The 22,342-nt window shown below is 41.7% G+C and overlaps 1 protein-coding gene across 12 annotated transcripts in view; it reads left to right on the top strand.

The window, feature by feature from the left end:
• The window catches only part of auts2a (activator of transcription and developmental regulator AUTS2 a), a 355,450-nt gene that overhangs the window by 153,264 nt on the left and 179,844 nt on the right, over positions 1–22,342 (top strand). For all 12 annotated transcript variants that reach the window (XM_055017112.1, XM_055017110.1, XM_055017108.1 and 9 more), the window contains one exon: positions 15,861–15,962. In XM_055017112.1, coding sequence (XP_054873087.1) covers positions 15,861–15,962 — 102 coding nt within the window. The remainder of the gene's footprint in view (positions 1–15,860; positions 15,963–22,342) is intronic.

Genomic DNA, 22,342 nt, shown 5'->3' with positions numbered 1-22,342 from the left:
ATTAGACCTCAGTGGATTCTTGCGCTGCTTATATAAAGTCATCTCGTACTGGCCTATTTGAAATGATTACACCAGTTTTGTTCCAGTAAATGCCTGAAGTTTCAAGTGATAAACCTCAGGCTGAGAACCCAATTTTCCCCAGCAAACTCAGAAAGCCACAGGCAGACTCCCACTCCTGCAGAGCCTGCCTTTTAAATTGTGTTTTATTCAATTTTTTGTGCGCTATTCACCAAAATTTCCACACTGAGGGTTACAGAAATAATTTTCAGTGTTTCCTCAGGGGGAGAAAAAAAGCTGTATTCCTTTTTTTTCTTCTTTTTTTGCTATGGCGCGACCAGGGGTGAACACAAAAGGGAGACAAACGGCTCAGTATCAGCCATGATTTCCTGAATAGCCCAGTGGGAGCGCGGGAAGTCGGGGTGCATGCAGCAGATCTGCATTGCCCTGAAACAGCAGCCATGCTGCGAGGGAGATGGCTTTCCTCTGAGACAGTCCGACTGTGAGCCACGGGTCTGCAAATGAAACAGGGGGAGGAGGGAAGCAGCCTTTACAGAATCAAGGCCCCTGTTGCCTTGCTGGGCATGTCTGCTGCTGTCGCAAGGCAGAGGGAAAAAAAGCAGCAGTGGATAAACAGACAAAGAGCTGCAGATAATTCCACTGAAAATACAGTGACGCTATTTCCTGCTGTTTGTGAATTCATCAGGCCCCATGCTGTGCCACTAGTGATTTCTAAATATATGCAGCTCATCTGATGTAGATGTGTAAACTCTGTGTAGGGTTATGGATGGCTGTGCAGACAGATTGTTTGCTCTCAGTTCTCTGTGGTCCTGGTGGGTGGGATCTGTCAGCACCGTCTTACATTATTTTCCACATGAGCTTTATTGAGTTCCCAATTACGATGCTGGTCCTCTTGTCTTGGGCTTACCGCTGCTGTGGAATTGACCTTGCATTTTTGCAAGGGAGTGCTGTTGTGTATTCAGGCCAGCCGGCCTGTTAGGCACACAGACAGTGAGGCAGACTTCTCTCAGGCCCTGCTCCTGCAAGACCCTGCTTAACAGGCATCAGGCTAACACACTTAATACTTGGGAGGGGAGAGAAGGCTTAGCGCCGAGCTCTCATTGCAGCTGACATTGTATCAGGCAGCGAGACAAGGCCAAACTGCTGCAGCCTTATTAGCCCTGTCTGGATTGGCTTTACCTCAGTCTGACAGTAATGTTCAATGAGAAAGGTTGCTTTGTAATTTAATGGAATGGGTGGTAATAACCAAAACACAGAGAGCCGTCTCCCGCTGGTGTTTTCCCAGAGCTCTCCTGGCTGCCTGAACAACAGAGGAAGGGGCACAGAGGAGGCGCTTGCAGTAGGTGGAGCTCTTGTGTTGGATTTTGATGTTGGAGCTTGATTCACCTGCTCGTGAAGGACACCACAGCTGCCTCTGCACACATCCTTTTCAGGTGGTGCTTTTGCAAAATGCAAATATAGTATATAACAAGAGATTTACAAGCCTTCTGTATACACATGCAGGCCCAGTCATATAAACACTTAGAACACATTTTCAGCATAGAGCTAATTGACAGCTCTTGATGGGTGGTGCAACACTGCCAACTGCTTGTGTTTACATTAGACCTTATTAGAAATTGTAATGAGATCTTATGTTTTCAGCTGGTAATGGCTGTGTGTACACGAGGATACATGCGCTTTATTTACTGCCTACAACCCATATACCTTTCTCTCACCACTCCCTGGCACCTACATACAGTGGAACAAACGTCTCCCCCACAATTCCTCCCTGCTCTCCCTGTTTTCCCTCCCCCCTCTCTCTCTCTCTCTCTCTCTCTCACCACAATCTACCGCAGGCCCTCCATCTCTCCGGCCTGTCAGCGTGCTTTTTCATTTGGCTTGTTGCTACAGGGGGCTCGACGCTGGCAGATTACAACTCGGCAGCCAGTCATTTTCGATTTATCAGAGCCCCCTCCCTCTGTGCCTCCGCTCTCTCTCTCCCCCACCTCAGCCTGCCACACTCACTACGCTCACCAGCATTAGTCCAGACACATAGCAATTCCTCATCACACCACTGCCCAACACACCTCCACCCTCTCCGTGTTCCCTCCCTCCGTCCATATCTTCCTCCTTCGATCAGTGCCGAAAATTTAGCTCACAAGCCCCAAGACAAAAAAAAAAAAAAAAAAAAAAAAAAAGAAATATTGTGGCAGTGGAAGCATTTAAGTTAGAGGCAGCTAGAGCTGTATTATTACTTAGGCCTCTGTCACTGGTGATGACCCGGGAGAGTGGAGGATATCGATCGCATGTCACTCAAGGCATTCAGCAGATTGCATTGACAAAGCTTGTCGGGGCCTTTAATAGCGAGGTTAGCAGCCTTGGCTGGGACCCAGGAGAAAACTCTAACTGTGCCCTATTTCATGGTGGCTTTTAACCATTCGCTGGGTAGAGAGTGGATTGATAACAGTAAGGAAGTAATTTTACTCTCATAATAGCCTTCCTGTGGTTGACATTTGTGGCCCTTAGTCCCTGTAAAAGTGCCTGTCCAAGTGCAGGAGAAAGAAGGCCAGCATTGTCTGGCTGCTTTTTGTGACAGCAAATGGCTTTACAAGAACAAAGACATGGTACACGAAACAAAGCATGGTGGAGAAAAAGAAAAAAGAGGGTGTAAAAAAAATCAAAAGGAGTGTACAAGTGTGATTTATGAGTTGAAGGAAGTCCATTACTCGCTAGAGGAAACCCAGACCAAAACACAAACAGAGTAAGGGCATGGCTTGCAAAGAGGGTCACAGAGTAATTTTTTTGCCCTGCCAAGATCACTGATAGCTGCTGAAAACACAACTTGTCAGAGGAGGAAAAAACTGACAGGATTTCGATCTCACTGTAATTCTCAACATAAATAAGCACACTAAACCACCTAAATAGTCTCTCTTTAAGCCAAGTGATGCGGAACTAGGCTGAAATGTAACAGGTCCCCTGTGTGTTGTAATTTGCCTTACACACATGAGGGGAAGCTATTTCTACAAGCAGCGTAGTCATTACTGGATCCTGTCAGGCCTTTGGTGGCAGGTAGCTATTCTCAGTGCTGAGTACACCTAAATCTTAATGCTGGGACAGATGTGACTTCTTTTATTTCCACAGTCAAGCTGTAACGTTGGATAAAATAAATCTGTTTATATTTTTTTTATAGTTGGAGTTAGGAGAAGTTTAAAGAAAATAACATGACAATGTTCCATCTTGTTTAAAACCATCATTCATTGAACTACGAGCATGTGTCCTAGTTACTGTGTCTTTATCGAGGCTTTTTATGTAGTAACTTTTCCAGTTTCCAAAGTAGTTCCAACTTTTAAAGGGGATTTGTTGAAATATTTCTGAGTTGCAAACTCAAGTAGACAGTTGTACTCTGATACATAGATATATACACATATACTCACAGACGGGTGAAAAATAAAAGACATATTGGCTACTTACAAGGAAGGATCATTGCAAATCAATACAACATCATTCTGAATGATTGTTTTTCCTGTGATGAAACATTTCTATGTGCTGCATTTACCTTTTTTAAAAAAATTTCCTGGCGCATACCAGTACTTTTTAAGGCTAGTAATATCTACATTTTTTCAACTCACCTGTTCTAATGGAATTAAAAGTTATGCATAATTTAGTGCGAGGCCACTTTGAGTGACAGGTAGGTATCATCACAGGATGGTCAGTGGCCAATAGGTGTTTGCATTACCCAACTGAAATCCAGTTAGGCTCAACCTCTTTGCTCATTTCTAAAATAATCAGTAGTTATTCTGAGTCAGGCTGAGAGCCACTACGCTGAATTAATTTATTAGCACTACATTGTCATTGAAAAAGAGGTAACTCAATTAGTTTCATAATCATTTGTGGTCCCATGTTGTTCCATCCCAGAAGGTTCGATCAAAGAATATTCCATCATTCACTTGTGTTCGGATTGCTCATATGTGCTCAACACATAAAAACAATATTCATAACAGCGCTGAACACTGAAGCGATTCAAACATTGCTTTCTGTAAGATCCCTAGTCTGCCTGCTGCTTACTAGTCCATTGAGTCTCTATTTGTATGAGCAATCAGATGAAAAGGAATTGGGTACACGGTCAATGTACTGCACTATAATGTTAATGGACAATATCCTGCCAACATCATGGCTTAATGTGCCATCTTTCATCAGAAGAGTACAGTTTGTTGTGGCATTACCTCTGAGTTATTTCTTGCCTCTGAAATCCTGATTATTTCAATTAAAATCATGTTGTTTGGCAGTATTTTTGTTGCCCTTGGCTTTATGCTGTTTCCCATTACCAGTCTGTGAAAGCAGCCAGAGCAGATGTTTACTAGCAGACTCCACACGAGCCAGGCAAACTCAGGCTGCTATTAATATGGTGGGACTGTAGTGCTGTCTTGTTTTATGACTTGATAACGACAGATGTGAATTTGAGGAAGGTGGCTAAATGAGGACGTTTACAGCAGGGATTAGTGATAACTGTGCTGACCTCAGGAAGGCACACTGGGACAGCCAAATAGGAAATATATATCCTGCCATCAGATTTTACAGCCTCCTCTAATCCCCAAATAGCAGTGCAGGTGGAGCCAAATGCAGGTAAGGTGAGACGTTATCACTCTTGTTGGTTTACACCAGCGTTGGGGCCACAACGCAGTACTCGATAGGCACGGCTGCCTAAATCACTAAATGGCAATATCTGCCAGCACACCAGAGGTGAACTTATGACCCCATGACCTTTACTTTAACATTTACTGGGTTATTAGATATTATAATGGGATGGAAATTACTCCAGATATCCAAACAGTTATTCAAAGAGGTCATGTGCACACAAAAAGATTAGGATTGGGTTTTTTAATGTTTAATGACAAGTAGCACAAACACAAGTGCTTAAGTTGTTCATAAGAACAAGGTTGCTTCACCAAGTATTTCCATGTCTTTTGAAAGAACTTTTTAACACTCATGTACTTAATTACAATAATTATGGACACATTTTTTAGATTGTCAAATTTTAAAAACGAAGTAGTTTCATTGTAAAATAGAAATGAGAGAGGACTTGAAGTCCTGAAATAAAGGTGAAGATGAAGACAATTTCATTAAGTTACCTCAACTTGAATTTAATTTTAGTTCAACTATTGCAGAAATTGCTTTTAAACAGAGTTTAAATTATACACAATATTAAGTTGATGCAATTACCAGCATTATTATGTCAACCTAACTCATCGAAACATTGTTTACAACTGAAAAAGGTTTATCTAAACTTGTAAATTAGATTTTTTTTTAATCTTCCCATAATGCATTTAACTAAGTGGTGGGAAAAGGTCCCTTGAATGACTTTATAAAGTGTGACTGTGACCATTCGTAATCACTGCAACGGTGACTTTACATGAGTGAATGATGTAATATTTTTCCGAAGGAAAATGAATGGATGTTAGCTCATGCAACCTTTAAATGTTAATATATGTACATTAGTCAGTTAGTGCAACCTGTGCTTTATTTGCTGCAACTGGCACTAATGTGAATAAAGTTCAGTCATTCTTTCTGTGCTGCTTTGGAGTAGATGGATTTAAATTACGTGTTTATTGAGTGGCTTGAGAGGATTTGAGTGGAATGTCTTTTAATTAATCTCAAATAGCTTATATGTTTTCTAGCTTTATTTACTGCATTACTTTCCAGCCAGTAGTTCTTCCATCCCCCAGGGTTTAGCATAATGACACAGCTATGACCTATATAGGTTGTCTTTCTTAGTCTACAGTGCTCTGCCATATTACAACTGTTTGTATCCTCTCTCTCCTTGCAAAGGGCTCTGCTTATTCTTTTTCATAGCAACGTGTGTCACAACGAGCTCTCTGCTGCTATTCCTGTAACATAAAAAAGCTCTCTTTCCCTAAACTAGAAGCGTTTGTCTATCATATTACCACCACACATGAGCCTCACACAAGGCTTGACCCAGTGTTAAGTGTCTGCACTAAATTTCATTGCCTCCATCTACTGGAAGGCTTGCCAATATACTGGCAGTGAATTCCTGGAGGAAAATAAATGGCAATAAAAAAGAGAAATGATAGCCCCTGCAAGCCGATAGGAGAGGGCTTTTTCTCTGCTTTTGTCTTTTTTCCATACCTCTCTTTATTGAGGCTGCCCAGCTCGGGGAGCTGTGATTTGGCACACTGTCTGTGACTTTAGTTGGATGGATATTTGAAAGCCAATATTGAAGTAACGACACCGTAGCAGATATTGAAGAGCTGGGGAATCATGTAATTAATTGCATGCAAATTACTTTGATGAGTAGCTATGTGTTGATGAGCACTCAACTGGGCAGCTTAAGTCTGATACTTTTTACAATGCATTCTGGGAAGAAATCTAGTAACAATATTCGCTTGGCCTGCTTGCCGTCTGCTGTACATGAGGAATGTTGGCGCTCAGGGAATTGAAGGTGCGTAAAGTGGGCAGGAAGGTTATTTTACTGCCACGCTGGGCTACTATAACAAGATGTTCAGATATGATCTGAGAGAGTAGAGGTCTCCCACTGCTCTTATATTCTCCCCTCAGCCCATCACCACCACCGCACACTTTTTTTTCCACCTGCTCAGTTCATTATTAAATCTGGGAATTGTCCCCATAACTCAATCTACCAGACTACAGCATTATATGACCATTTGTGAGAAGGGTGATTGCGACGCAGGCCAGAGGATGGATGTTAAAAGCATATTGATTTGTCTGTAATGTCGTCATAGATCAGAGATTTATGGCAATATATAAATGCAGCCGCAAGCTCGAGTTGCCTCCAGCCTGCGGTGGAGGAAATGGAGTCCTTAGTATGACTGATGAGATCAAGACAGTGCTCTCAACGGCGTTTTACCCCTCCCCACCACCCCATCACCCATATGAGTCTCCATTTCCCACTCCTCCTCAGGATGCTCTCACCCTGCGGCTGCTGTGACTAGTCCTCAGTGGCTCCATATCTTTGCTTTGGCTTCACATTCCAGCACAGCGGCTAGAAAAGTCTCCTCTGTGGCCTGAGATTGGTTGGAGTGGGTGCATTCAGCGTCACTGATCTTTCCACTGCTGGAAAAATGATGTCTGACAAGGTCGCCAGAGATCATTGCTACACAAAGATGCTAGAGGATTGAAAGGAAATGGAAGTTCTCCATGGTTACATACCTACATACTAACATAAACTACTGCACTGGCTGACTGCGAGTGACATCTTCACCACAGGCTAACCGTAGGCTTGAGGATAAACATGGCATATATTTTTAATATGTCATTGAGGCACAGAGATGAAAGAACATGTGACATCCATGCTTCAGCTACAGAGATAAAAAGCGGTATTAAGAGTTATTATCACACTGTATGCCTGTGACCTCTTTGCCACACACAGAGCTAACAGTAAACAAATCTGGGGCAATGGAAGCCAAGCGCTGATGCCCAGTGACAGGCTGTGACCGAGGGTGGCAGAAGGGGTTATGGCTGACGAGAGGGCCAGGCGGGGCTCCTGTCTGTGGCAGTTAAAGCAGCTGGGCCTCAGAGCCAAGCACAGGGTCAGAGCCAGGCCACGCTGGTGGGCTCGCCCACACAGCCACTGTCAGGAAGATGACGTAGGGCCCGATGTCAGCCCTATCTTACAGGCAATGATGAACCCTCAGCCCTTATTTCCACATAACAGTCTTGGCAGATAAAGCCAGCTGTGAGTTAAATAGGCCCAGCAGTTTCCAACTGCTGCTGTCGACCAGCCCAAGGTAGTGTTTCTAGATGGGCACACTGTGAGGCTGATGTGATGTAGAAGCTGGTAGGGACATAATTAGAGATGCTTAATGTGGTCTAATGTTTGGCAATAGTGTGTCCTAAGGCTATGGGAGAGCGTTAGCATAAAGTCGACAGAAATTCTTTAAGTTGTTCATTTTAACTGCTCAGTCGTGAAGCTCCCCAGCACTTTAACAGCCCCAGTATATAGACCTCTGAAGGTAGCATAAAGGAGATATTCAAAGTGTAGTCAGTGGAAACTGAGGAGATTTGACAGTGCTGCAGGAAATAGACAATTTATTATCAGCAACAGAGCCAAGGTAGTGGATTATCTATAAAACTTTCATGGTTCTCCCTCAGTGGCAAGCAGCCATAAAACTTCCCAAATGAGGGACTTGTTAATTTACTTGTTAAAGCAAATTAAAAATTTATAAGCGCTTTTAGGTAAATGAGATCCTCTTTCATTGCTGGCCTAGTGGGATTCTCTCTGCCAGATCCTGAGAGGACAGGTTAGCTGTTGTGAAAGCCGCAGAAGAACAATAAAAGCCGGTAAATTGTTCCAGGTTTTATTACCGCCGAGCTCCACAGCTGCTGTTGCGCGTAACTAAGGGAAACCAGGAGCTGATGGCTACAGAATCCCACTGAGGCCAGTAGAAAACTGAGCCCAGTTCTCTCTCTGTCTCCGTTTTTTTTTTTTTTTTTTTTTTAAGTGGGATGAAGGATGGGGGTGGGGTGGAGTTGCTGGGGCAGGTCGGTTGTGTATGGCTCTGTTTAAAAAGGCCTTTGTGGTTAGAAATGTTAGCAGGCCTACTTTTGTTCTTGATTGCATTGAGTCTGTAGTGCAGCCCTTGAGAATAGGTCAATACACCTGTAAAATTCCACCATGGCAATGGTGAGCACTTTTCAGTAAGTGAGAAAATAATTGACTCCACATGTTCAAGACAATGTTGTAATGGCTGTTTTAACGTAGTTTTCAGGAGAATAGTGATAAATGAGATATTTCATTATTTTCACTCTGATCTTGGAATTTATTTCTTTGCGGTGCTCTGAATCCATTTAGTCTGTTTCTTCCTACTGTCACTGTCAGCGTTACTAACAGCATTACTGAAAAAAAATCAACATTCCAGATTGATTTTGTCCTTTCTTTATGAAATATTTTGCTTTGTAAAGACATACATCTTGCTCTTCCATATACATCTCCATATAGGTATTAGAGGAACACACCTCATTCAGCAGCACTTAGGATAGGATATGAGACTATGTGTAAAGATGGCTGATTATTTCAGTCCGAACATTATCACACACTTTGTAAAGTAAGGTCCTTCAGCTTTTCCTCATTTATGCAATGACTAACTGAAATTAAAGCATGTATGAGTGATTATATAGTAGGCTTCATGAGGAGAACTGATCTTTGGTCAAGGCCAGTAAAGAAATGTCTTTCCTCTGGTACTTTCTTGGAAATCCATACCAGAGCAGAGCTTTGAAGAGGAAGTCATTAACAGATTATTTGTTTCTGTATAGATAACTATATTCTCTTACGATTGGCATATTTTCTATATTTTCACATAAGTATTGTGTAAGTCTTATTTCTACGTACACTACCAGTCAAAAATTTGAGCACACTTTCTCATTTCATGATTGTTCTTAATTTTCATGACTATTTACATTGTAGATTCTCATTGAAGGCATCAAAACTATGAATAAACACATGGAATTATGTAGTAAACAAAAGAGTGAGAAATAAGTCAAAGCAAGTTTTAGATTTTAGATTCTTCAATATAGCCACCCTTTGCTTTGATTACTGCTTTACACACTCTTGACATTCTCTTGGTGAGCTTCATGAGGTAGTCACCTGAAATGGTTTTCACTTCACAGGTGTGCCTTGTCAAGGTTGATTTGAGGAATTTCTTGCCTTCTTAATGGGATTGAGACCATTAGTTGTGCTGTGCAGAAGTCAGGTTGGTACACATTGACAGTCGTATTTGACAGCTGTTAGAATCCATATTATGGCAAGAACCAATCAGCTAAGTAAAGAGAAATGACAGTCCATTATTTTAAGAACTGAAGGTCAGTCAGTCTGGAAAATTGCAAAACTTTGAATATATCCACAAGCGCAGTCGTAAAAATTATCAAGCACTGCGACGAAACTGACTCACATGAGGACCACCCCAGGAAAGGAAGACCAAGCCACAGTCACAGTCAAAGCACAATGACAGACTGTTATTAAATGAAACCAGTAGATGTTCGATAAGATCTATCTGCTCTGACTCGACAGATAATATAACAGTTAAATTTTCCTTCATTTTTTGTGTGTGCATGCATTTCCCAGGACATTTTCAACCTATGAACACATGAGCTGTGCCCATTTTTACTCCATCCACAGCATCATCGATCCACAAAGTCCACAGAAATAATGAAATGACAGTCTTTTCTAGTATTTGGTGTATCGCTGATGTCCTGTTCATAGGTGTTTTTGCATCCTTGTGTGTGCAGAGATATTTTGCAAAGCGATGGTCATGTGGACAGAATAATTCTTTAAAGCAGTGCTTCTCAAATAGTGGGGCGCACCCCCTGGGGGGACGCAGAGGCATGACAGGGAGGGCGCAGGCAACTGGGAGGAAAAGGTCCGTCTAAGCGGAACTAATTAGGTGAACTAATGTTTTAACGTCGGCCTGTTTATCGCGGCGCACAAACTGCGCTGGCCGTTGTGCAAGTGCGTACTTGCCTACTTGGCAAATACGGATGGAAGTTTTCTGTCCTCCAAAGGGGGGCCTGGCAGAAAAAATTTGAGAACCACTGCTTTAAAGTGAAGGATGAAGATATCCATCTAAAAAATATATATATTTGTGACTACAAGGTCATTATCTTTTGTTGAAATCCAAGAATGGGCACCGTGTTTTCAGGAAAAAATTTTGGCATCCTGACGGTGTGAATATAACTTGTTTTTATCCTCCTATGTGTCATATTAATTCAATTCAAGGTTCATGATGGTGTGATGGACTTTCACAGTCCCACAATGATTTCAAATCCTGTTAACATGGCCAGTCAACATCACAATTTACTGTAACGTTTTGGGGATCATAGCCAACATACATGGCTGAACTGCTGCCCCACAACATTTTGAATGGTGAGTAAAGCCATTCTGCTTGTAGCATCAATATTTAAATCTTCAAGCTGATGAATTACGTCTGGGCTTCTCACAACAGAGATGGGCCAGCACAGTATTTATTCCATTGTTCTTCCTCTGTGTTTTTCCCAATATCTCTTTCTGAGGCCAGTTTAAGTCTCTCTAATTTAGGTACATTGGCCTCCCTGATGAGGTCATAGAAAACTGTTGCACTATCGTTTTTGCAACTGACATGTTGGAGTATAATTTCAGTCTTAGTGTTTGGGTTTGGACCAGATGTCAGTACAGAAACGAGGCACATTCTATCTGACCCAGCAAATATCTTCATTTATATCATGTAATTCTATTAGTTTCCAGAAAGATCAAATTATGGAGGAAGAGGAAGGATATGGATAACTTTATTTTCGACTAAGAACTGTTCTTGTCCATCTTTGTTTTCCAAACAATAAAATAATGATTGTAATAAATCTCCCATCTGCTTTTAACCGTCTCTAAAGGAACAATAGAAACAAGGGAGAGTGAAGTGAGGGTATGTTATCATACAGCCATCATCATCTCATCATAATCCTTATTCCAGTTCACATTGTGTTTTTTGTTTTTTTTTAAATTTTATTTTCTGTGTTGTGTCAGGGTCACTAACATTGCATCCATGTTGCTTTACATGCTGAGGAGCAGTCGGTCACATCAGGTATCCCAATTAAACAAATGTGTTTTGGTTTTGGACTTGTGGTTCTACTTTTTGCGTTTGAAGATTTTCCACGGGTTTTCAATTGGCTTTAGATCCGATGATTGAGCAGGCCAAGGCATAGTTCCAATGTTCTGGTTCTCCATCCAGGCTTTAGCTGCCCTTACCGTGGCAAGGGACATTGTCTTGTTGGAAAATCCAGTCACTGGAGGCAAGAAAGAGTTTTCCAGCTGATGGAAGAAGACTGTTTTCAAGAGGGGCCCTGTACATGACCTGGTTCACAACGGCATTTGCCCTGTTCCACCCATACTGAAAGAACCCCAGATCATCACTGATCCACCCCCATGCTTTACTGTAGAGGCAAGACAGTCTTGTTTGTACTTTTCCAGGCTTCCTCCTAACTACTAAGTTGCCTGGAGTGGGCATCAACTGAAAATTGAATTCATCACTGAAGAGAACCTTAGCCCAATCATCAAAAGTTCAATCCTTGCGATCCTCAGCAAATATTAACCAGGCTTTCCTCTGCCTTTCGGTGATGAAGGGCTTCTTCTGTGCCCTGTGTGAGTTCAGACCAGCTTCAAGAAGTCGGTTTCGAACTGTCCCTGCCGAACAAGTCACATTTCTCGACAGTGCCCACTCATTTTTAAGGTCCCTGGAGGTCTGACGACAATTCCTGACACAGGAACGGATGAGTGCATGGTCGTCTCGTGGGGTAGAAAGACGTTTCCTGCCACGACCAGCTAGCAATTTGGTAGTACCATGAACGGCTGTCTTGGGAATCTTCAGTTTTTTTGCTTCCTGTTTCTCACTCGTGCGAATTTGCAGCAGTGCGAAGATAGCTGCCTTTGTGGCTTCACGTAATTGTTTGTTTTAGGCATTATGCGGGAGCTGACAACTTCTGAGTTGTGCTACGGCTTTACTGGTACCAGGCACCGAAATGAACAAGAAACTGAAGAAAACAAGGGTGGTCTAATAATTTTTTCCATGACTGTACATGCAATCTACTTTCCAAGTCCTCCAGTCGTGCAGGGAGGTGTTTTGGTATTGCAAGACTTGTGGTCTCAGCAGTACAAAGCCATTCACAATTCTCCTCTGACAGCTTGGTTCCCCATCCACTGAGGACTGGAGAGGTTTAATGTTGTCCTGCATAAGTGTCAGCATGTCTTGTCTAGATTTGACCAGGTCTGCGTGTAGCACGGTCATAGAAAAAGGGGATGTTAACAGGAGACTGACTGTCTTCTTCCTTCTATGCGTACTTGCTTTCTAAGATAAATGTAGTTGTGGCTTGCTAGTATGTGTTGTTCTGTTTGGAGTTGCTCGTTGCTGTTATTGTAGCTCACTTGTTAGTCAATCGGAAAAAAGTTTGATCCCAAGGGATTTACAGTTCGAAGTGAATAGTGTTAGAGGAGCTCCTCTTGTCTGTAGCCCAGTAACAGTTTGAAAAGGTGCTTGTAACATAAGTGCAACTGTCATTATACTGCTGTTATTTTTTTGTGAGAAAGATCTAAACCAAATGGTAAATGATTTCTCAAACTTGCGGGCTGGACCATGCTGAGATTTTGCTGCTCTCTTCCAAAGCATCACACTGACTGCTGATTGAAAACAGTTGTTGATTCTGTACTTCAGTAAATTCAGACTGGTAAGAGAGACTAGGAATAAAAACTTCATTCCCTAACACAGAGCAGATTGTAGGAAAACAAGACCTTGCTGTGTACAAATTAATGGCAGATGCACTTACTAGTTGTTTAAATGTTTCATTAGATGCTAATGTCTTGCTGTGTCTTTAATTGTTGTGAAATTAGCCTCTGGAATATTAAAACCATCTGTTTGTTGTCTCCCTGCAGGGCCAGTTCTTAGCCAGGCTGAGCAGATACAGTAAGGTCATTAAATAAATGCATCTGTGTGCCTCAACCTGTGTCTTAATTAATGTCTTTAAGTTAATGCTTCTGTGCAGTGCAGCAATCTGGGCTTCTGCACATGCACAGCTCATCTCTTTAGATCTCTGCTGAATGCAGTGAAGTGTACTGTGTTCATTACAGAAGGTTTAAAACTGAAGCTGAGTTTATAAAGCATATAGAAAATGACTTGCACGCTATAACAAGTGGGAGTGATCAGATCCACACAGATCAGGTCACAGAGACGGCCCCTGCACCCACACACATGGACTTCTCATTTAGATTTATCATCAGACAGCAGGTCATTAAATTTCAGCTTCACTGTTTGATGACACTGACCACCACAGCACCCTCCATTTGCTTAAGACTTCCATAAATCACACCATAAAAAGAAATGAATCCATCATCTGAACCTCAAAAATGGGAGAGCAGATGAAGAAAAAAAAAACACAATTCTCTGAAGTAATTTAAAGGAGCTCAGGGGGAAATTAAAGGGAACAAGCTCAGGGATACGTTTTCAAATAGCTGTGTAATCAGGTCCCGAGCTATGTAATAGCCCTGAAAGATGAGACGCTCTTTATTGGAATGTCTTTATTAGACATGTTCTTCAGACAGAAATTTGTGCAAGATTTCTGATTTCATGGAGTACTTTCCCACTGATAAGCCAGGATACAGATGGTGTGATTATGTGGTTTCTCCACTGCACAGTGATACCACATTGATTAATAAAAGACAAATCTCTATATCTCTTCCACACTTGCCTGATTATATCCTTTATAAGCCTTCCATATATGAGTTTGGTTTTGGGCAGCAAATTTTTGATGGAGGAATCAGCAGCAGCTTTCACGGAGCTCTTCCTTTTTTCTTTTTTTTATGCACATTCATAAATGCATGAGTGTGCTGGCATGCACTGCCCGGTGTTGTCAGCAGGGACACGACTGGTTAATAAATATTATAGGTCAACGTGTTTTGATGAAGGAGGTGCAGACTGGGGCATAAACAGCATCCCTCGCCCTTTTTTCAAGGATCAGTTCACAGGCCAGGGCGGATGAGATATTATTTCCCCTTTCTCTCTAAAAATATGTAAAATCCCTTTGGACGATCTGGCATTTAGAAGAAGGAGAGAGAATATGTGCCCTGTTTTTTGTGGGGATAAAATGTGTTGGAGGTAATTAGTGCTATCACAGTGCAGGGCATTGCTTCGCGTGTGACCATGCACAGGACACTTTGGGTTCTTACATGTTCTCCCCAGCCTTGTCTCAGCACCATCTGACCACCTAGACACACATTCATGCACACACATATTCAAACACATGCACACAGAGTCAACAGCCCCATCAGGCATTCCCAGTGCTGAGACTCTCTTATCACGTTCAGCACTCTGGTGAAACCACCCGCCTTCCACCCATCATGCAAATCTCCCAAGGAATAGGATTCCTTTCACACCGCTAATGGCTGCAGAAAAGAGAACATTTTCATTTTAATTATCTGTTCAACTCAAGGGTTCTTTTGGTATTCCCCCACCTTGTGCCTTTTCATCACACTAAATGATGGCCGATACCTGAAAGGAGAATCCTCAAGGAGAGGTAAAAAAAGAAAAAAAAAAAAAAAGAAACATATACTGTAGTTATGTCCCATTCCTCCTGTTCAGCAGAGGGAGGGGGAAGGAGAATGTGGAGAGTGCCATCATCTTCTCATCCAAATCCTGTGTGTGCTCACCACTCTCTGCTTTTCCTACTAGGTGGCAGAGCAGTCATTTACTGCACTGTCCCATAAAGCCAGCTTTTTATGTGCTTTGAAATGAAACCTGCGGTATTTGTCTGGTCTCGAAGAACCGGCATGGACATCAATCGCACACTTGGACAGGGAGCACATACCCCTCTTTTCGCTTAGTGTTGCACTCTCAAGAGTCTTTTATTGTTCTCCAGATTTTGAAGGGCCTCAGATGCTCACAGATTGGCACGTCCTCCTCTTTATTCTTGTCACTTTGCTGCATCCCGAACAGAGAATCTAGAGGATGACACTTGCTGATCTCCTGCTGCCTCAGCATGTGGTGTCTGCTTGGAAAGGATAGTAGCTCCATTTGAAGGTTCTGGAGGGGTCTTTGTCCCTGTTCTCTATTTCGTGGGCTGAGAGGAGTTTCATACTGCGAGATCAGATGGCGTCTATCATTGGCAAGCGAAGTGATGGCCGCTGAATAGGCTCAGAAACATGACAGATTTACAGAGACAGGCTCCTCAGCTCCTGCCAGTTCTCACATATTCATGAACCGATTTCTGTGGGATGCCTTCTCTAGCCAGCGCTGTCCGTGGAGAGCTGTAAACTGCAGTGTTAACAGTTTTGCTTCATATTATTAACCCTTGGTCTCTTTGTGTGTTGTGTTTTGTAGCTGAAACCAGGGCAGAACAACTGCAAGGGCAGTGACAGCGAGAGTGTAAGTGGAGAGTCCAAGCCTTCCATCAGGAGCAGCTCCAGAGACAGACTGACAGATGTGAGTACCTTAACAAGCAAGCTCACTACTTCAGTGGGTCAAAGTTCTGCCAGGCTTATTCCAGTCTCTGATCATTGGGGTGTCATCAACTAATAATGCCAAAGTCAAACACTTGGGGTCATGATCATTTTGAGTTATTGTATTTAGCTCATGGGTTCAGCTGGGATACAGTAATCCAACAACCAGTATTAGAAGCAGATATGAGGAAGATGAGAGGCTGAGCAGCAGTAATTTCACAACTAACTTATGTAAAGAAAAGAAAGGATATGTTCTCAGTAGAGTTTAAAGTCTTACCATTGTTGAGGATGTTGTTATTCTTTAGAGAATGATCGCCAATTTTCTATTCCAAACTTTTCAAATACCGTGGTGAAAACTGCTGCAGAAATATTTTCCCTACACACATACACTCCCGTTCAAACGTTTGGAGTCACCCAGGCAATTAGATGTTTTCCATGAAAACTCACACTTACATTCATGTGCTAGCATAATTGTACAAGGGTTTTCTAATCATCAGTTAGCCTTTCAACACCATTAGCTAACACAATGTACCATTAGAGCACAGGAGTGATGGTTGCTGGAAATGTTCCTCTGTACTCCTATGTGGATATTCCATGCAAAATCAGCCGATTCCAGCTAGAAGAGTCATTTACCACATTAATGTGTAGACTGTATTTATGATTCCTGTAATGTTATCTTCATTGAATAAAACTGCCTGTTTTCAAAAAAAAAAGGACACTTCTAAATGACCCCAAACTGTTGAACAGTGGTGTACATGTAAATACCAATGTCCTAGTTTATAGGCAAAATAACCTGCTAGAATTATTCATTAGCTGCCTGTACTGTGGCCTTGCCTTTGTAAGAAACAGTTACATATTAATTGCAAGATACAGACGAGTGCCAAATTAAAGGACAAATTAAAGGAGTGAGGGGATGAGGTGGCTCTGTTATGCAGTGTACTTTGCTGTCATGGTTTAGGTTCACTTTTTCCCTGGAGGGAGGGATACAAATGAATATGAAGTTGTTCACAGCGATTACCTTTATCATATGATGAAACATTTCTTTCCTGATTGAAGTGGTTTCTTCCAGGATGACAATGCCTCCTTCAAAAGGTATAAGCAATCACTGAATGGTTTCATAAATTAATGTGAATATGCTGTGACCTTAACAGTTAAAGGATCGCAACCCAATTGAACACTTATTGGAGATTTTGGATTGATGTATTAAGCAGCTCTCTCCGACACCACCATCAAAACACCAAATGAGGGAATAGTTTTTGGAAGAAAGGTGTTCATCCCTTCAGCAGAATTCTTAGACCTAGAGAATAGGAGAATCAGTGCAGAGTAGCACTGAAGCTGTTCCTGACACCTTGCTCAGACACTTGTTTTTCCTTTAATTTGTCAACTGTCTAAACTTCCAAAAATCACACTCCTATACAACTAAACTGCATTTCAAATGTTCTTTTGTGCAAAATGTATTTTATGCCAAATTACCTTAGTTTCTGATGTATCACAAATAAGTCTGAAAACAATGTGTGCTTGCAGTTTTTTTTATTGCTTTACTTTTGCTCTTTTTCAGCCAACCAATCTTACATTAGATGTGGCTGGACTTGTCATCCTAGTAACCAAAAAAATGAGGGCGAAGCTTCAGACGTGTTGTGAAAAGTTCATATATTAACACAAAGCATGTTATTTTTCTAAACATAGCCACAAAGTTTTGGTACTTCAGCCTAACCAAACGTTGAGTAAAAACCAAAAGTAAAAAAAAAAAAAAAAAATGTGAAAAGTGGATAAAAAAATGATCCTACTTGGGATTCAAACTGCACTCCCAGGTGAAGGTCCTGCTGCTGACTTTCTGACATTCTTTCCTCGTGCCTCCTTCAGGGACATTGTGGCTCTTCCGATCTCAAAGCCTCACTTCATTGTCATTTGTCATTGTTTTACCTTTTATTGAGAAAATACATTTGTTTTTAAGCAAAATTACAAAATCTTTCAAAATGTAAATGAGAATGCAGTTCATTTGTATATTGGCAGAATTTTTGGAAGACAGGGTTGGTACTTACACTTAAAACTTCACGTCAACCAGTCTGCTCAATTTTACATGTAATAGTGAAGACCTTTTGCAGAACTCTTCTTTATCATATGACTCTTGGGCCTCTTAGCAACAATGTCACAAATTCTGTTACAGTTATATAATTCAAAGGACACAATGTGTGTGTTGCCTTTCAGAATGTCAAACATTCTTAGCCTCTTAGCAACAATGTCACAAATTCTGTTACAGTTATATAATTCAAAGGACACAATGTGTGTGTTGCCTTTCAGAATGTCAAACACACTAAAGGTAAGTTTTTAAGGTGATATAATCCATTTGTCAGGATTTATTTGGTCTTGAACCATTAAAATTCTGTCTCAGCAGAGCATTTTGTGGCAAATCTGAAATGTTGTAAGTGATCTCTTGAAATATTTCAGATGGAGAGCACTATTTGCCTCCACACACACACACACACACACACACACACACACACACACACACAAACACACACACCCTTTCTCTCTCAGAAGTTCTTTATGACTGACACTAAAAAAATACACATTGGTCCCTGTTCCTTGTGGAGGAGCTGAAGTCAAGCATTAACTGACAGAAGAAAGAGCAGCTATGTGTCCCCTCACCCTGTGACATATTCTAAGATGTAAAGTGAGCAGGCTTTAGGGACTTTCCTGCCAGACACCCACCTCTGCTCTTTGAATTGTGTGGAGGATCTACAGCGAAGTGATCACATATCTGGCCATAATTAAAGCTGTCAGTTGGGAGGCGAGCTAGTCTTTGAGAAAGACATGGCCAAACAACTGAAGCAAAACTGATTCTGCGTGTAGCTTTACAATGCTTGACTGGGCATGAAATGAAATAAGTAATTTGATGTTGACAACAGAAATTGAAATGATACTTGCTGATTTCTGTCACACTGCGCTGTGCCAATTCAGCAGCATACCCAGACAAATTTTGCTAAAACAATAGAGGTTTGCAAACATCTAAGCTATGGATGACCAATATACCTTTGATTGACTGTCATCTGTTGGTGTGATCTCTAATAACTAAACATATAGTACTACCACACTGTGGCAATAGACAACAACCTACTGTGAAGTCCTGTGTATTTATGAAATGTCTCATGCTGAACTTATAAGTTCAAAGTTTTGGTTTATGTAAAATTGATTTTTAGGGTCATATTGAGCAGATGACTGCAAATTATCTCAGTGTTCTTCTCTTTGGTATCCGTGAGACTTTGCAGAATAAAGCATGTTATTGCAGTTGCAAGTTGAATTTCTTTATATATATTACAAAAATTTTTTTAAAAAGGAATCAAAATGTCCAGCTCTTTTTAATTGTCAATGGGTGTTACAAATACTGGAAAACAAATAGTAATTCTACATACTATCAATATTTTATTATATGAATGTTTACAACCTTTACAAACTCATTGTTTTTCACACTAATCTGCACAATTCTACAAAGATATTTTACAATGCCGAATCTATCTTCCAACATCTAACTGCATGTCAAACATGATACTTAAATATCTCAATCCTCTCAATCCTGTGTTTTTTTTTTTTTTATGGTAATCAGTTTTTGAATTTTTTGATGTTTTGTCTGAATTTACTTCATTTATCAACTACTTCCCTTTTTTAGATGCACTGCTGTGATGATGTTCACTATGACTTGTTGCACTCTAATGAAACACGGTTTAACATTACATCATGTCATCATCTAACCTTTCCTGCTCAGCACTTCAATGAGCTTACAAATGACTTTATCCCTGTAACCTCACGTTTAAAATCTGCCAGAAAAGTGAGTAGAATTTACAGCACAAGCCGATGAGTTTCTTTCCAGTAATTTTATTCTAACATTGACCCTAATTGAAAATTATGTTCCCAGTTTATTTTGACAATGTCAGATTTTCTTTGTTTACTTCCAACACTCCTAACTGGTTTCAGAAAGCATCTGTCGTCCTCTCTTTAAAATCGCTTCCACCTGAGCTGGCATTTTAGCTACTCGGTACACTCAGGAGAATAGACGGAGCAGCGGTCCTGGTTCCCCCGCTTCATCGGGTCAAGACACCCCACTGGAGACCGAGGCTGTCTTCAGAAGAGCTGCTGAAAGCTGGGCAGCATGAAGACATACTTTTAGACCCCCATGTCACTTTAGATGGTCACACTGTGTGAGGCTTCATCTCCAGTCCCCACAGGTTTGTGAACAAGTCCCCTCCAGCCATGCTGTAAAAACCCACTTCACACGTCGTGAGAGGTGCAAGCTAGTGCTTCTGTAGCAACACTGTTTCCTAGACTGAAAAGGAAAAGATGTAGAGAATACAAAGAGAATTCAGCTGTTTTGCTTCACACAGACCTTTTGAGTTTTGTGTATTTTGTAATTTAATAATATTTCCTGTAAAAGCATCTAGTAAGTGATAGATCCAGATTAATGCACAGGTTTGAAATTGTGTTCTGTGCTTGTTCTGCTGAAATGTGAAAACTATTTTGGTGGTAACGCTGCATGGTGCAACTGGATTGCTCATGTGGTTCAGCTGCACAGAGATGCTCTCTTACAGTGTGAAAACAAAGAGAAGGCATCTAAGTCACTCATTAGTACCAGGGAGCAGAGTGAGACGGGAGCTAACTTTGACCCAAACTGTTCATTAGACCAACAGTTCACTAATGGTATTTGCTGTAGCACTCCCTTCCCCTCATGGAGGGACTACGCTCCGATGAAGCAGATGAACTGAGTTTGCCGACCTGGCACTGGCTGGCAGGGAGATAGAGGCCAGCGGAGGTCAGGCCTGGCAGCCTCCACTCTCCGGCTCGCCTTCCCTCCTCACTCCATCCTGCCAGCTCATTAAGGCCTACAAATGGCACATCAGCTCGGCTGTGTTTGCCTCAACCCCAAACCCCAGCTAAATTGGCAGGCTTAGCCGCGTTTGCTCTGAAGCTCAGGGTTCCCTTTTGGGTTCGTTTGAAGCCGACATGCCCCACCCCCCCACCCCCACCCCACACACACACACACACACACACACACACACACACACACACACGTCGCCCACTACTCCCCACCCCTTCAGTCTGGGTGGCAGGCATTCAGGCAGGCAGGCAGCAGTCCTGAGCAGAGGGAGTCTGCTGGATCAGGGAGGGCAGGGAGCTCGGGATGAATCACTCCCGTTTAGTCTCTGCGGCAAGGGGTGAAATGCCATCATTACCCGGCTGCCTATCAAATAAATTGGCAATTACGGGCCTGGGATTGCGAGTAAACAGCATGTTACTCCTTTTTTCCACCCAAGGCTCTTGATGAGAGGCGGGTGCAATAGAGAGATGCTCCGCAGTACTGGGTCAGAGCCCGCCAGTCAGTGTTCCCCAGCATGATGAGAGGCACAAGAGGCAGACTATAATGAATGCACCCCTATATATCAGTGGCCATTTTTATAGTTAGCCAAAGCTTCCTGTTGTATCCTGCTTTAGCTGTCACCTTCAGATTATACAGTGTGGAATACTCCGCTGTACCATACACTAATGATTTGTGCAGTGGCCTGCTTAGATGGGTTGTAACGCTACAATGGAGACTAGCACTTTATTGGTGCTACTTCAGCCGATTTTGCATGCTGGCTTTTGTAACTGAAATGAAAATGTGAAAATTGTGGGTTCCTGAAATCCATCCTCATATGTCCTGGCTCCGCTCTGACAAGAAGGTTTTCTTGCGGTGAGGTCTTTGAAAGTTGTTTTGTAATGAAACATCTGGAAGTGATATTGTTAAAAGTCAAGCACATAGTCTTCCTGTGCTTTTGAAGCGGTTTCAGCCCAAACATAGCTGAAGTCTCTCTTACGGCTAGTAAAACTGAACTCAGTTATTACTGGCTTTCTGATGTAAATATGACGGCCTATTCAGAATCCTGCATGCATGTGGTGAAACCATTTCAAATACTCAAATTACAGCTTTTGGAAACTGATTAATGTCGTAAAGTATACTTGTCATTGTAAAGATCACTATCATGATTAAATTTGCCAGAGAATATCAGGTCTGCACATAATGTTTTGTCCTTGACCTTGGAGTAAATTTTTTTTCCCATAAGCCTCCTGTCTAAACTGAATCTCACTGTCCAAGTAAACTGCTTATGTAATGTGACCCCAACCAGTCTGCATTACACTGTCCATCCCAGCTCTTCAGTAAATTCTCCAATTATTTCCTGACACTCTGATGTAAATGAGGTCACAGTCCCCCTTCATGTCCAGATATGCAGGCCAATTTGCTGCGACACAGAACTTGTAATTGCTTGCATCAATTATCTGTCTCTTTCTGGCTCTCAATAATTTGAAATGTTTTTTATTAGAGACAAGCATTTA

Source organism: Amphiprion ocellaris, chromosome 14, assembly GCF_022539595.1.
Source record: "Amphiprion ocellaris isolate individual 3 ecotype Okinawa chromosome 14, ASM2253959v1, whole genome shotgun sequence".
Classification (NCBI taxonomy): domain Eukaryota; kingdom Metazoa; phylum Chordata; class Actinopteri; family Pomacentridae; genus Amphiprion; species Amphiprion ocellaris.
Note: the sequence above shows the minus strand (reverse complement) of the source record. Positions and strands in the feature narration are given on the sequence as shown.